At 43.6% G+C, this 15,267-nt stretch overlaps 1 protein-coding gene across 1 annotated transcript in view; it reads right to left on the bottom strand.

Annotated features, from left to right (window-relative positions):
* LOC120028154 (melanoma receptor tyrosine-protein kinase-like) overlaps positions 1 to 15,267 on the bottom strand; it is a 48,347-nt gene that overhangs the window by 20,985 nt on the left and 12,095 nt on the right. The window contains exons 2-7 of the mRNA XM_038973356.1: positions 4,092 to 4,243; positions 3,469 to 3,676; positions 1,594 to 1,728; positions 969 to 1,037; positions 644 to 762; positions 320 to 461 (exon numbers count right to left, since the gene is read on the bottom strand). Coding sequence (XP_038829284.1) covers positions 320 to 461; positions 644 to 762; positions 969 to 1,037; positions 1,594 to 1,728; positions 3,469 to 3,676; positions 4,092 to 4,243 — 825 coding nt within the window. The remainder of the gene's footprint in view (positions 1 to 319; positions 462 to 643; positions 763 to 968; positions 1,038 to 1,593; positions 1,729 to 3,468; positions 3,677 to 4,091; positions 4,244 to 15,267) is intronic.

The following is a 15,267-nucleotide window of genomic DNA, read 5'->3' as shown; positions in this document are numbered from 1 at the left end:
ACAACCAATCACAGGACAGGTCAGGGGTCACCCAAAGACACCTTCACCACTCCAACCAATTATAGGCAAAAGTCTCTTCACTATGTAGGTACAGTGGAGTTGTCTAGATAACTGGGCTGTATTAAGTGAGGTGAAACGTTCTGAAAATTGCAGAAAGGAAAGTAACAAATCTAGCACAATTTCCAATTCTACCTGACAGACAAGCATCTGTTCTTTACATTTCTATCTGGGCGATCAGTAACATTGCACCTTTCTGAGCAGACCCCTGAGTGCATCTGTATTAATAATGGATCATACAGATGGACACTATTGGCCTTACGTGGGCAGGTCTTCACACAAGTGGCCCCGAACGTGTACTTGGCGTTAGGGTTGGAAGCCAGCTGGTGGGTGTTGGGATTGTAGATCATGGTAGGAGGGCAGGCATCCTTACATGTGCCATCATCCTGGAAGTCTCTGCAGGCCTTTGAATACAAGAATGAAAGACTAGGATCACAATAAGTGTGCAATATTGTCAACCATATCTGTTTTCTAATGTGGAGCAGCCCAGGAGTGGGTCGTCTGCCTGTTGTCTTTTAGATGTGTTTCCTATGTGATTATAACTTTTGCAAAGGATCAATTAATTGGAGTCAGAAGTGTCCCTCACCAGGCACTCTGTAGGCCTAGGGCCGGTGCAGCCTGCAGCACAGTGTTCGTTACAGCAGTCACTTGGTTTAGGACCCCTACACCTTCCAGAGCACTGCTCTGCACACTTCAGCTTGGTAACTGAGGATAGACAGAGAGATGAAGACAGAGAGATAAGGACCAGTCAGTCAACAGAACACACCCTTCACTGAGAGCAAGGGTCTGTGGGAGAAAATGAGCAACCAACAAAATACTTTCAACATCAACAAAATGTTGAGAAATAGCATGTGAGGTTTTTGTGTGACTACTCTCATGCTAATTTCAGGTAGAGAAGAGTGTATTCTTACATGTTTGACAGTTCTCTGGTCCTGGTGTCCAGCATGATCCATTGTAGCATCCAGGGTCACACTTGCCACCTGTCAGGTGGGAAAAACACTGCTTAACTTCTGAATGATCTCATTCATAGAAAACTATTATTAACCAGGTAGTTTGGATCCTGGAAGCTGATTGAATGAAACGGCATTTCAGCCGTGTGTATATCAGACAATATACCACGGGTATGATGCACAAACACTTGTTTACTGTTCTATTTATGTTGGTAACCAGTTTATAATAGCAATAAGGCACCTCGGGGTTGTGATATATGGTCAATATACCACGGCTAAGGGCTGTGTCCAGGCACTCCACGTTGCATCGTGGCTAAGAACATCACTTAGCCGTGGTATATTGGCCATATACCACACCCCATTGGGCCTTATTGCTCAAGTGTAACACATGGCAAAACCTGTCCATGCAAACCCGAAATCTGTATCATATGGAATAATCATAGTAGTTGTGCAACATACTGTACATCCATATTACAGAAGCTTCAAATGAAAAACAACAACCCTAAATTATTCCACTGAACACAACTGAGAAAAGGATTCATTACTTTACAGTGTTTCTGTTTTTATATTAAGCTAGCATACTTACAGTAACGGCCATAGCTCTCCAGTTTGAACTCCATACTGGGGTTGCCGGCCTTGTTTACCATGTCCCACCATTGGATGGTCTCCACATTACACAGCAAAGGATTGTGGGCAATTTTCACCCCTCCCTTGAGAATGTCTGTGCAAAATAGAAGGACAGATCCGGTGCCTTCAGAAAGTATTCATAACCTTTGATTTATTCCACATTTTGTTGTGTTACAGCCTGAATTTAAAACAGATTTTTTTTGTCTCACCCATCTACACACAATACCCCATAACAACAAAGTGAAAACATGTTTTTAGATTTTTTTCTTCAATTTATTTCAAATGAAATACAGAAATATCTAATTTGAATAAGTATTCACACCCCTGAATTAATACTTTGTAGAAACACCTTTGGCAGCGATTACAGCTGTGAGTCTTTCTGGGCAAGACTCTAAGAGCTTTCCACATCTGGATTGTGCAACTTTTGGCCATTATTCTTTAAAAGATTCTTCAAGCTCTGTCAAATTGGTTGTTGATCATTGCTACACAACAATTTTCAGGTCTTGCCATAGATTTTGAAGTAGATTTAAGTCAGTATTTTAACTCGGCCTCTCAGGAACATCCACTGCCTTCTTGGTAAGCAACCCAAATGTAGATTTGGCCTTGTGGTTTAGGTTATGGTCCTGATGAAAGGTTAATTTGTCACCCAGTGTCTGGTGGAAAGTTTTCCTCTAGGATTTTGCCTGTGCTTTGCTCCATTTGTTTTTTTTTTATCCTGAAAACTCCGTAGTCCTTAACGATTACAAGCATACCCATAAACATGATGCAGCCAGCACTATTCTTGAAAATATGGAAAGTGGTACTCAGTAATGTGTTGTATTGGATTTGCCCCAAACATAACACTTTGTATTTAGGACAAAAACATTTTTTTTTTTTTTTGCAGTGTTACTTTAGTGCCTTGTTGCAAACAGGATGTATGTTTTGGAATATTTTTATTCTGTACAGGCTTCCTTTTCATCCTGTCAATTAGGTTAGTATTGTGAAGTAACTACAATGTTGTTGATCCATCATCAGTTTTCTCCTATCACATGAAACTCTGTAACTGTTTTAAAGTCATCATTGGCCTCATGGTGAAATCCCTGAGCAGTTTCCTTCCTCTCTAGCAACTTAGAAGAGGAAAGACGCTTGTATCTTTGTAGTTACTGGATGTATTGATACACCATCCAAAATGTCATTAATAACCACCATGGTCAAAGGGATATTCAATGTCTGCTTTTATTTTTACTCATCTACCAATAGGTGCCCTTCTTTGTGAGGCATTGAACAACATCCCTGGTCTTTGTGGTTGAATCTGTGGTTGAAATTTACTGCTCGACTTTAGGACTGCTTGATGTGTGGGGTAACGTGTTATGATACTGGTTGTCAAGTAAAGTGTTACCAATAATTGTATGTGTGGAGTACAGAGATGAGGTTGTCATTCAAAAATCATGTTAAATGCAACTTATTATATGACATGTTAAGCACATTTCTACTCCTGGACTTATTTAGGTTTGTCATAACAAAGGTGTTGAATACTTATTGACTCAAGACATTTCAGCTTTTCATTTTTTTGCCAGTGACAAAAAATATATTTTAAATTCAGGCTGTTACACAGCAAAATGTAGAAAAAGTCATGACTGTGAATAATTTCTAAAGGCACTGGAGCTATATTTTTCTGGCCTGTGCAATGGAACCAATGGGATAGACCCAAAAGTTCTAACTCCACACTAAATCACGCGCACCTCAAATACTTCAAAGTACTTTAAATAACATGATATAATGTATTTGACCCACTCAGATGTGGACAGAATCCTGGATACAGTCACTGAAGTGGACCCCCTAGTCACCCACTAACCTGTCAGTCCTCTCAGCATCAGCTCCCTCAGGCCCCGTGTGTAGTTAAGGGTCACAGAGGAGTGGTTCTTCTCGTAGTTGGACATGACAGCCAGGGCATACTTGTTGTCGTAGAGGGAGTGTCCTCGGATCAGACGCAGGTTCTCCAGTGGGATGATGGCTGCCTTGTTGACGGCGATCAGAACATAGCCCCCAACCTCCTGAATGGACTGGAGGGCAAAACACCATAGAAATAATGAAAATAATTGCTAACAGGATGTTAAAGTTTGGTCTAGTAGTAGTGCAGCCATCTCCAGAATACATGTTGCCCCTGAAGGTAATGCCAGGTTTGCAATACCATCATTGTTCAGTTGGTGTTAGTAAAGGCACAAATGAGAGAAAAGCTTTATTCGGACCATTACATTGACATTGTAGTCATTTAGCAGACTCTTATCCGGAGTTATTTACAGCCAGTGCATTCAACTAGGAGCTAGATGCCACAGCAAGAAAGGGACTGAAATGGCTGATGCACAATTTTCTCTCATCATTTTAGATCTGCGAGGGGGAGAGGAGCTAGGACATAAGAATGGTGGATAGGAAGCCACTGCAAACAATGTGTTATAATTGAACCCTCCATCTCCTCACCTTGAGGAAGGACAGGTCGTGGTAGTCCTGGATGTAGGTGAGCTCTAGGTTCTCCAGGACCACGGTACAGTTGCTGTACATCCTCACCAGGTTGTTGTAGTGGTCGTCTACAGTCCCCAGCAGCGTCAACCTGTTGCTGATCCCCTGACACACTGAAACCACAGGACGACACAGCTAAAGGGAAAATGTATTTCACTATGAAAGTTTAGTTGCTCATCGTTTACGTCCAATTTTGGCTTGAATGTTGGCTGTATGAGTGAGTCATTTACATAATGAACGAAACAGAGTTTCACTTCTGGACGAGAGACATCATTCAGTGGGAACCGTACATTCCAAACAGGTTCCCACTGAACATTAACATGGAAACCCAACCTACTGTGGGCATAGTTAATCGTGTTGAGGTGCAGGTGACTGACTGTCAGCTCTGATATACACTGAGTGTACAAACATTCATCTACAAGGTGTTGAAAGCGTTCCACAGGACTGCTGGCCCATGTTGACTCCAATGCTTCCCACATTTGTGTCAAGTTGGATGGATGTCCTTTGGGTGATGGACCATTCTTGATACACACGGGAAACTGCTGAGCGTAAAAAACACATCAGCGTTACAGTTCTTGACACAAACCGTTGCACCTGGCACTTACTACCATACCCTGTTCAAAGGCACTTAAATCTTTTGTCTTTCCCATTCACCCTCTGCATGGCACACATACACAATCCATGTCTCAATTGTCTCAAGGCTTGTAAATCCTTCTTTAACCTGTCTCCTGCCCTTCATCTACACTGATTGAAGTGGATTTAACAAGTGACATCAATAACCGATCATAGTTTTCACCTGGATTCACCTGGTCAGTTTATGTCATGGAAAGAGCAGGTGTCATTAATGTTTTGTACGCTCAGTGTAAGTGAGATATGAACATCTCCACAACAGGTTGGACAGGTTCTGAAGAGATGAAAGGTTGACACATCATTAACCTTTACACAGCTGCAGGCTACACAACAACCAAGGGGAAATGTTCACCAATCCATAGGTCTCTCAGATAGTAGTGTGTGCTTTGGGGAGTGGTTGTCGCTGGTACGTAGAGTTAGGCAGCATGTACTAGGATATCATGAGTTGAATGAAGACACACACGCACATACACAGACACACACAGATACACACACGCACAGTTTTAGAGACAGATGCTGTCGTCAGTGGGAGGTGAAGCAGCAGGTTAGGGAATAGCCAGTTCCTGTGTAATTTATCTTGGGATAAGACAACAGGGCTCACAGCATGATCATGGGGATGTAGCCAAACAAATCATTTAATAAGTCTGATATACTTGTGGTTCATATTAGCTGTTTACGCAGCTTGTGAGAAAGCTTTTCAGTGAGTCATGCTGTGGTTTGCGGTAGACAGGCAAGTTCTTCTTCAAGAAACTGCTTTTAACTTAAAAAAATTACAAGCCCCTAGGCTTAGAACAAACATTATAACATTATAAGTAAAATCGTAGACCATCCTCGCTTCTTGACTAAATCAACATACGAGTGTGTATGTATGGCTCCCTCACCCTAACCACTAAGTACCCCCCTACTGTTCCAGTACCCCCCTACTGTTACAGTACACCCCCCCTTTCTGTTACAGTACCCTCCCCTTCCTGTTCCAGTATCCCTCCCCCTACTGTTCCAGTATCCCTCCCCCTACTGTTCCAGTATCCCTCCCCCTATTGTTCCAGTATCCCTCCCCCTACTGGTCCAGTATCCCTCCCCCTACTGTTCCAGTATCCCTCCCCCTACTGTTCCAGTATCGTCCCCCTACTGGTCCAGTATCCATCCCCCTTTCTGTTACAGTACCCTCCCCTTCCTGTTCCAGTATCCCTCCTCCTACTGTTCCAGTATCCCTCCCCCTACTGTTCCAGTATCCCTCCCCCTACTGGTCCAGTATCCCTCCCCCTACTGTTCCAGTATCCCTCCCCCTACTGTTCCAGTATCCCTCCGCCTACTGGTCCAGTATCCCTCCGCCTACTGTTCCAGTATCCCTCCCCCTACTGTTCCAGTATCCCTCACTCCTACTGTTCCAGTATCCCTCACTCCTACTGGTCTAGTATACCTCACCCCTACTGGTCCAGTATCCCTCACTCCTACTGGTCTAGTATCCCTCACTCCTACTGTTCCAGTATCCCTCACTCCTACTGGTCTAGTATCCCTCCCCCTACTGTTCCAGTATCCCTCCCCCTACTGTTCCAGTATCCCTCCCCCTACTGGTCCAGTATCCCTCCCCCTACTGTTCCAGTATCCCTCCCCCTACTGTTCCAGTATCCCTCCCCCTACTGGTCCAGTATCCATCCCCCTTTCTGTTCCAGTACCCTCCCCTTCCTGTTCCAGTATCCCTCCTCCTACTGTTCCAGTATCCCTCCCCCTACTGTTCCAGTATCCCTCCCCCTACTGTTCCAGTATCCCTCCCCCTACTGGTCCAGTATCCCTCCCCCTACTGTTCCAGTATCCCTCCCCCTACTGTTCCAGTATCCCTCCGCCTACTGGTCCAGTATCCCTCCCCCTACTGTTCCAGTATCCATCCCCCTACTGTTCCAGTATCCCTCACTCCTACTGTTCCAGTATCCCTCACTCCTACTGGTCTAGTATACCTCACCCCTACTGGTCCAGTATCCCTCACTCCTACTGGTCTAGTATCCCTCACTCCTACTGTTCCAATATCCCTCACTCCTACTGGTCTAGTATCCCTCACCCCTACTGGTCCAGTATCCCTCCCCCTACTGTTCTAGTATATCTCCCCCTCCTGTTTCAGTATCCCCTCCTGTTCCAGTACCCCCCCTCCTGTTCCAGTACCTCCCCTCCTGTTCCAGTATCCATCCCCCTACTGTTCCAGTACCCCGCCCTCCTGTTCCAGTATCCATCCCCCTACTGTTCCAGTATCCATCCCCCTACTGTTCCAGTATAGCCTCACCCCTACTGTTCCAGTATATCTCCCCCTCCTGTTCCAGTATCCCCCCCCCCTGTTCCGTACCCCCCCTCCTGGTCCGTACCCCCCTGTTCCGTATCCCCCCTCCTGTTCCGTATCCCCCCTCTCCTGTTCCTGTATCCCCTCCTTCTCTTCCAGTATCCCCCCTCCCGTTCCAATATCCCCCTTCCTGTTCCAGTATCCCCCCTCCTGTTCCAGTACCCCCCCTCCTGTTCCGTATCCCCGCTCTCCTGTTCCAGTACCCCCCCCGCTCTCCTGTTCCGAAACCCCCCTCTCCTGTTCCAGTACCCTCCCTCCTGTTCCGTACCCCCCCTCCTGTTCCAGTACCCCCCCTCCTGTTCCAGTACCTCCCCCCTCCTGTTCCAGTACCCACCCTCTCATGTTCCGTACCCCACCTCCTGTTCGAGTACCTCCCCTCTACCGTTCCGTACCCCCCCCCCCCCCATTCCTTTTCCAGTACCCCCCATTCCTGTTCCAGTACCCCCCATTCCTGTTTCAGTACCTCCCCTCCTGTTCCATGCCCCCCCTCCTGTTCCAGTACCTCCCCCCCTTCCAGTTTCCCCCCCTCCTGTTCCGTATCCCCCCTCTCCTGTTCCAGTATCACCCCCTTTCCAGTTCCCCCTCTGTTCCAGTATCTCACCCCCTCCTGTTCTGTATCCCCCCTCTCCCGTTCCAGTACCCTCCCTCCTGTTCCAGTATCTCACCCCCTCCTGTTCTGTATCCCCCCTCTCCGTTTCCAGTACCCCCCCTCCTGTTCCAGTATCTCACCCCCTCCTGCTCTGTATCCCCCCCTCTCCTGTTCCAGTACCCACCGCCCCGTTCCAGTACCCTCCCTCCTGTTCCAGTACCCTCCCTCCTGTAAAAGTGAAAGTCACCCAGTAATATACTACTTGACTAAAAGTCTAAAAGTATTTGATTTTAAATATACTTAAGGATCAAAAGTAAATGTAATTTCAAAAATATACTTAAGTATCAAAAGTAAACATATAAATCCTTTCAAATTCCTTGAATTAGGCAAAGCAGATGGCACTATTTTCATTTTTTATTTATTTTACTGATAGTCTTAGACACTCAGACATAATTTACAAACAAAGCATTTGTGTTTAGTGAGTCCACCAGATCAGAGGTAATAGAGATGACAGGGATGTCCTCTTGATAAGTGTGTGAATTGGACCATTTTCCTGTCCTGTTAAGCATTCAAAATGTAACGAGTATTTTTGGGTGTCAGGGAAAATGTATGGAGTAAAAAGTACATTATTTTCTTTAGGAATGTAGTGAAGTAAAATATAAATAGTAAGGTAAAGTACAGACACCCCAAAAAACTACTTAAGTAGTACTTTAAAGTATTTTTACTTAAGTAGTTTACACCACTGAACTCATCCTCCCTTCCCACTCCTTCAATCACACCAGTGTGTTGAACTCATCCTCCCTTCCTCAAAAACTCTCCCCTGCACTCTGCTGCTGCTCGTAGCACACTGGCCATCTTATATGCTCCAATTTGAATAAAATTGTGAAGTATTCAAGAACACCAGTATGCTGGTTTCTTCTTTTTCAAACATACACAAAGTAGGTGTGCAAGGGCTATTTTTTTCAATGACTGTAGTTCACAGTTGACTATTAGAGCAATTAGTTAAAAACCTTAAGTGAAAGAGATGGGGCATGAGAAGATAAATTAGACTGCTAATATTACTTTGGATTCCAGTGATGTAAAGCGTGCTATCCTCTCTGGTTTAGCTCTCTATGATCCTCCTGCTTTGTTTCTGAAGAACAGGTTTTAGTTGATTGTTTGACTTGGAAAGCCTCCACTGCAAGGCCATGCCAGACTGCATAGGAAGAAGTTCCTGTGTGTGTTGTACTGGGTGGGGTCTATATGAGAGAGATTTTGCAATCTCAATCGTTTTATTTCTTCTGTACACCCACCGTATGAGTTCATTTAGCTGACATTGCAAGTTCAATGTTTGCTGTATGAGGCATTGCAGTTAATTTGTCTTAGCTGGAAATATAGAACTAGAGTTTATATTCAATTTCCAAATATGATATGTTACAGGCTGCAGCTGGATGACTCTGAAAGGCCAAATGAGACACTAGAATAGTTTCGAGAGTGAGCAAGTTTCCTTCTGTTCAAGTGCTATGGGACCCATCACATACAGTGCCTATAGAATGTCTACACCCCCTTGAACTGTTTTAACATTTTGGTGCATTAAAAAGTGGGATTGAAATAGATTTAATTGTAATTTTTGGTCATTGATCTACACAAAATACTGTAAAAGTGTATACAGTACCAGTCAAAAGTTTGGACACACCTACTCATTCAAGGGATTTTCTTTATTTTTTTACTATTTTCCACATTGTATAATTATAGTGAAGACATCAACAATATGAAAAAACACATATGGAATCATGTAGTCACCAAAAAAGTAAACAAATCAAAATATATTTTATATTTTCCGTTCTTCAAAGTAGCCACCCTTTGCCTTGATGACAGCTTTGCACACTCTTAGCAATCTCTCAACCAGCTTCATGAGGAATGCTTTTCCAACAGTCTTGAAGGAGTTCCCACATGTTGAGCACTTTTTGGCTGCTTTTTCTTCACTTTGCGGTCCAACTCATCCCAAACCATCTCAATTGGGTTGAGGTCGGGTGATTGTGGAGGCCAGGTCATCTGATGCAGCACTCCATCACTCTCCTTACACAGCCTGGAAGTGTGTTTTGGGTCATTGTCCTGTTGAAAAACAGATGAGAGTCTCACTAAGTGCAAAGAAAGCTGAGGATGGATCAACAAAATATTCCAAAATATGCATATGTACAGTACGCAACAAGGCAGTTTAAGTCTGCGTGAAAATCTATGGCAAGACCTGAAAATTGTTGTCTAGGCATGATCCCCAACACCTTGAAAGAGCTTGAAGATTTTTAAAAAGAATAATGGGCAAATATTGCACAATACAGGTGGGCAAAGCTCTTATGAGATGTAGCCAAGAAGACTCACAGCTGTAATCGCTGCCAAAGGTGATTCTAACATGTATTGATTCAGGGGGGTGAATACTTATCTTAACAAGGTATATTAGGTGTATTATCTTTAAAAAATATATATATACTTTTTCTTCCACTTTGACCGAGGTATTTTGTGTAGATCGTTGACAAAAAAAGTTTGAATCCCACTTTGTAACACTATACAATGTGAGGGGTGGGGGGTGGGGGGTGTAGACTGTAGACTGTATATTCACTGCCGGAAGAAGTCCTCTGTGTGAGAATATGTGTTGCAATGTAAGGCTGCAAAACATTTGAAACAAAATATTTGTCTATATATTTCTACTTGAATAGCCTCAATAGAAATCTGAGCAACACGTGACTGTCATACAAGTTCTGTGCTACTATGGGTAGCAGAGTGGGAACCAAGACAAACTATAAGTCATACTTTCCATTCGTATACAGTCCACAGATGACCTCTCTCCTCCTCCAGAGTTCTCCTCTGCCCACTCCTGTGCTCCTGCCTCTCCCCTCCCTCCTCACAGAGAAGTGTGGAATTTCCTGAGTCTGTGCCATGTATCCTCTGCGCAATGGTAGAGCGGGAGGGATGGGGGGAACGAGGAGTGAGAGGACACTGATGGACACTCTCTCTTGCAGAAACACGTAGTCATTCAATTCACACATAAAATGGGTTGGCCTGCCCACTCACCACTGATGTCTCTTTAAACAGTCTCTCAGACTGCTGGCTGAAGGAGGGAGGAGAAAGAAGGAAAGTAATGTCCCTTCCTGTTTCATTCATTGCTCCTGCTGAAAATGTCCTATCTTGCTGAATTTCCCTCAGTCCTGCTGTCTAAATGGCTAAGGGCATCTTGAACATCTCTATTTTAATCTTTTATGTAAGTACAAACAACAAAGCAGAAATGAAAGTGAAATAAACAGACACACCACAAAAACAACACAACCACCATACTTGATACATACCACAACATGCCCACACGTGTGGCATGTATCAATCTAAGGGCATCTTAAATTATGTCTTCCAATTGACAATAAGTCTGAGTTGCACATGTATATTGCAACTCTGAATCGGGCCCTAAGAGAATGACAGTAGGACATTGACGATAACACTTCTTCTTGTGTTGTACCATGAACCTGGTGGTTGGATAGCTTTGGTGGTCCTAAGTTAAAGATGCAAGTAGGCTGTATATTACAGTAACAGTGGTCATAGTGTATGATACAGTCTGCCCTTCAGCTCCATGGTGTTAAGTCTATTCTCATATCCTCCAGCTTTTAATAATTTTTTTTTTTTTAACTTGGCAAGTCAGTTAAGAACAAATTATTATTTCCAATGACGGTCTACCGGGGAACAGTGGGTTAACTGCCTTGTTCAGGGGCAGAGCAACAGATTATTACTTTGTCAGCTCGGGATTCGATCCAGTAACCTTTCGGTTACTGGCCCAACACTCCAACCACTAGGCTACCTGCCACCCCAGTTGGCTGGGGCTGCCTTACTGCACCAAACTATCTCATTTAATAATAGCGAATGCTTGACCCCATCTCCTGCCACAGTATCCCCCTAACGTAATCTAATAAAAATAGCCTCAATTGCCCTGCTGCGACTCTGGACAGCCTGCCTTAAGAATTACATTAAGAGTCTAGAATTTGCACCTACTGACTTACAGCACTAGTGAAGGTCTTATCGGCATCCACCGAATTACGTTAATACTAATGGCCTAATCTGTGTCGAGTTAATTTAATTTCGACCTGGGTTCAAATCAAGCAAATCTTTCAAATACTTTAGCTGAGCTTGATTGAGCTTGCCTGGCGCAATGGAACCAATGGAATAGTCCCAAAACTCTTATCCGCAGAGGGCCGGTATGGCTGCAGGCTTTCGCTCTAGTCAAAGCAGTAACACACCTGATACAACAAATCTGTTAAATAGTTAGTGAAAGAAAGTGAATTAGCTGAATCAGCTGTGTGACTGTTTGGTTGGAGCAAAAGCCTGCTCCACCCTGGCCTGAGTGCATGTACTTGCCTATCTGAATGTTTGAACCTACAAAAATGATACCTGAGCAGCGGGATCTGACTGAACAAGCCGCTTCCCCTGCGGTTTCCCTCACATTCTTTAGAGGCATGGGTTTCTACATTCACTTTTACAGTTATAGATGACTAGATGTTGCATCATTTCACATCATGCAGACCATAAAATCAGTGTTTAGGTCTAGGGCAATCTGAGTAAATAAACGCTATGTTGACTTAACAGAGTGGGCATTAGAAATGGGGCAGATACATGACGTGCTCACCATAATCAGCGTTTACCTTCCCAAGGTTGGTTACAGAGAGATTTAAAAGACTCTTGATCACTTCCACTGTGAACCTGGATGACTGGTTATGGAGCAATTGCTGATGCAAATGTATGTGGTATTGAGGTGAATCCATTCTATTGGTGTTATACATTTATTCGAAGGAAAGTGCATGAAAGCCATTAGCCACCCCTCATTGACTCAATAATACAGTTACGGTGCATTCAATTCCTGCAAAATTCTTGTTTTTAACCCTGTTATAGTAACACCCGGTCCTTGGGGTGTTACTGACCGTGACCGTTTTTTGGGGTATTTTATTAGGATCCCCATTAGCTTTTGTGAAAGCCACAGAACATGAAACATTACATAATACAGAGCATTTATAGACAAGAACAGCTCAAGGGCAGAACTATATACATTTAAAAACGGTACACATAGCCTACATATCACTCAGGCTCCTGAGTGGTGCAGTGGTCTAAAGGCACTGCATCTCAGTGAAAGAGGTGTCACTACCGTCCTTGGTTCAAGTCCAGGCTGTATCACATCTGGCTGTGACTTGGAGTCCCATAGGGCAGTGCACAATTGGCCCAGTGTTGTCTGGGGTAGGCTGTCATTGTAAATAATAATTTGTTCTTAACTGACTTGCCTAGTTAGATAAAGGATACATACACTCAAAATATCTAGGTCAAATAGGGGAGAGGTGTTGCTTTATCTATTTTTTAAACCAGGTTTGCTGTTCATTTGAGCAATATGAGATGGAATGGAGTTCCATGCAATAATGTCTCTATATAATACTGTACGCTTTCTTGAATTTGTTCTGGATTTGGGGACTATGAAAAGACCCCTGGTGGCATGTCTGGTGGGGTAAGTGTGTGTGTTAGAGCTGTGCGTAAGTTGACTATGCAAACTATTTGGAATTTATATGAAACTATATCGTGAATTCACATACAGAACTAATCTCCTCACTCAATGACTTACAGATTGCTGTCAACTTCGTTCTCCTGTTTAAACTCATGGAGCTGACCCTGGGAGAACTGCAAACTGTTCTTCAGGTCCTGGACCTCTCTGGTCAGGTCGTCCATCCTTTTATTAGTTGACTCTACCAGTATTTGGACACAACACAACAAGCTATTTTCTTATTGCTGTAACAACTGCTTGTAGAACTCTTTTAGTTTGTTTAAAAGATCTTTCACCTGTGATAGAGAGACCCCACTGTCCTCAACGATACTCCCACTGGATTTGTTTTTTATAATGGTAGCAACGTAGGCTATGCTGTTACTCCCCGCAATTCCGGACAGGGCAGGTCACAGGGAAGATGGAAACAGCAACAAACTGTAGGGATGTAGACAGCCCCAAGCACAGGACAATCCACGGTTCCAGCCACAAGGGCTAACCACATCGCGGGCTGCGTTCAAGCCCTCAAGGAAACCCCGCTAGCTTGATAGCAGCTCATCAAAAGACCCTCGGTCAGCAGGATCCCTGGACAGATAGCAGCAGTCCCAGCAACTGATGCCAACCGCGTCACGGGATCCAAATCAAAAGGTAGCTAGCTAGTAACCAAACTTTTACAATACAACACTTTTTCAGACACTTTCAAAACTTTATAAAACAACAAACTGACGGCTGCCTCATTCCGCATTCAACAGCTGAACACAATTTAATCACTCCTCAAGTGCTATTTTTACTGTAGTTTAATCGGTGGGTCTTCTAAGGAGAATGGGCCGATAGCCTGCCTATCTCTGGTATAATAACGTTATGGGAAACCACCGTGCTGAGTGAGTATGCACAACAGACCTGGATTCAAATAGTGCTTAAAATCTTTCAAATCTTTTGAGTGTTTGCTTGAACCTGCCTTGAGAGCATGATGGGTTGTGTTGGCACTTTTGGGGCTATTCCATTGGTTCAGTTGTGCCAGGTATGCTCAGTCAAGCACAGCTAAAAGTATTTAAATATTTTTTACACTACTAGAACCCAGGTCCGGTGCTGTGTTGACAGTGCATGAAAGGTGTTGAAAGGATCTGTTTATTTTTTTATTTTGCATAAACAATCCCACGAGGCACTAATATAAATATGCTGTGGACTGATTAAAATCGAACTCTTTCTCCCCTAAAGCCCGCAGATGAAAAGCGTGTAAATCTCAGTGGCAGGCAGTGGACTGCATTTGAAGTAGCAGCACACGGCTCAGTTAATTGGCCAACAGATTTATCCCCTGTGTTCTCCTGTCAAGGCCAGAGAACTTGGACTTTCTGTTGTTTACCCTCATTCAAAAGGCTGTCGACCCCGTTTTCTGTGTTTGGCCGTTCAATCCTTGGTTTTATCTTTAACACTCTTTTTCTTTCACCATGGTCTTTATATATCACTCTCTCTGTGTCTATTATGGGAACGTGGTATCAGCAAGAATAGAGGGTGGTACCAATTCCGAATGTCTTTTTAGAGTTTTTTACCATCTGTTGAATTATAGGGGTGTGTTTGGCTAGCTTGGGTGCCAGTCTGTTTTGGCTTTAGCTAACTAGTTGTTGTCTTGCATTGGCAAGGCATTGATATGGCTAACTTTGTTGAATGCAGAAAGAGTCAAGTGCCCTGGCTAGTGCCTGGCAAGCATCCAAGTAATACCAAAGTTAACATGTTAGTATGCATAGGCCTACATAGCACGCTACTATTGCTCTAAATTAAATAATCAGGAGAAATCATTTTCCTGTGACGCTAATTTGACTTGATTACAATAATCAGTTTTAAGGCATAATCTATAACCTGTTCCTCTACCATTTAACTGCATTCCCCTAAAGCCAGAAATGGATGTACCAATTCCAGATTATCTCTGTAACGGGAATGAACGTCGAAATACTGATGCTGTAAAGTTGCATGACTATTGTACCAATGCACAATGCATACATAAACACAAATGAATCGGTCGTTTCCTGCAAGAAAAGGCAACTTTTCACTTGTT

This window comes from Salvelinus namaycush, chromosome 33 (genome assembly GCF_016432855.1).
Source record: "Salvelinus namaycush isolate Seneca chromosome 33, SaNama_1.0, whole genome shotgun sequence".
NCBI classification, from domain to species: domain Eukaryota; kingdom Metazoa; phylum Chordata; class Actinopteri; order Salmoniformes; family Salmonidae; genus Salvelinus; species Salvelinus namaycush.
This window is presented reverse-complemented; position numbering and strand designations above follow the sequence as displayed.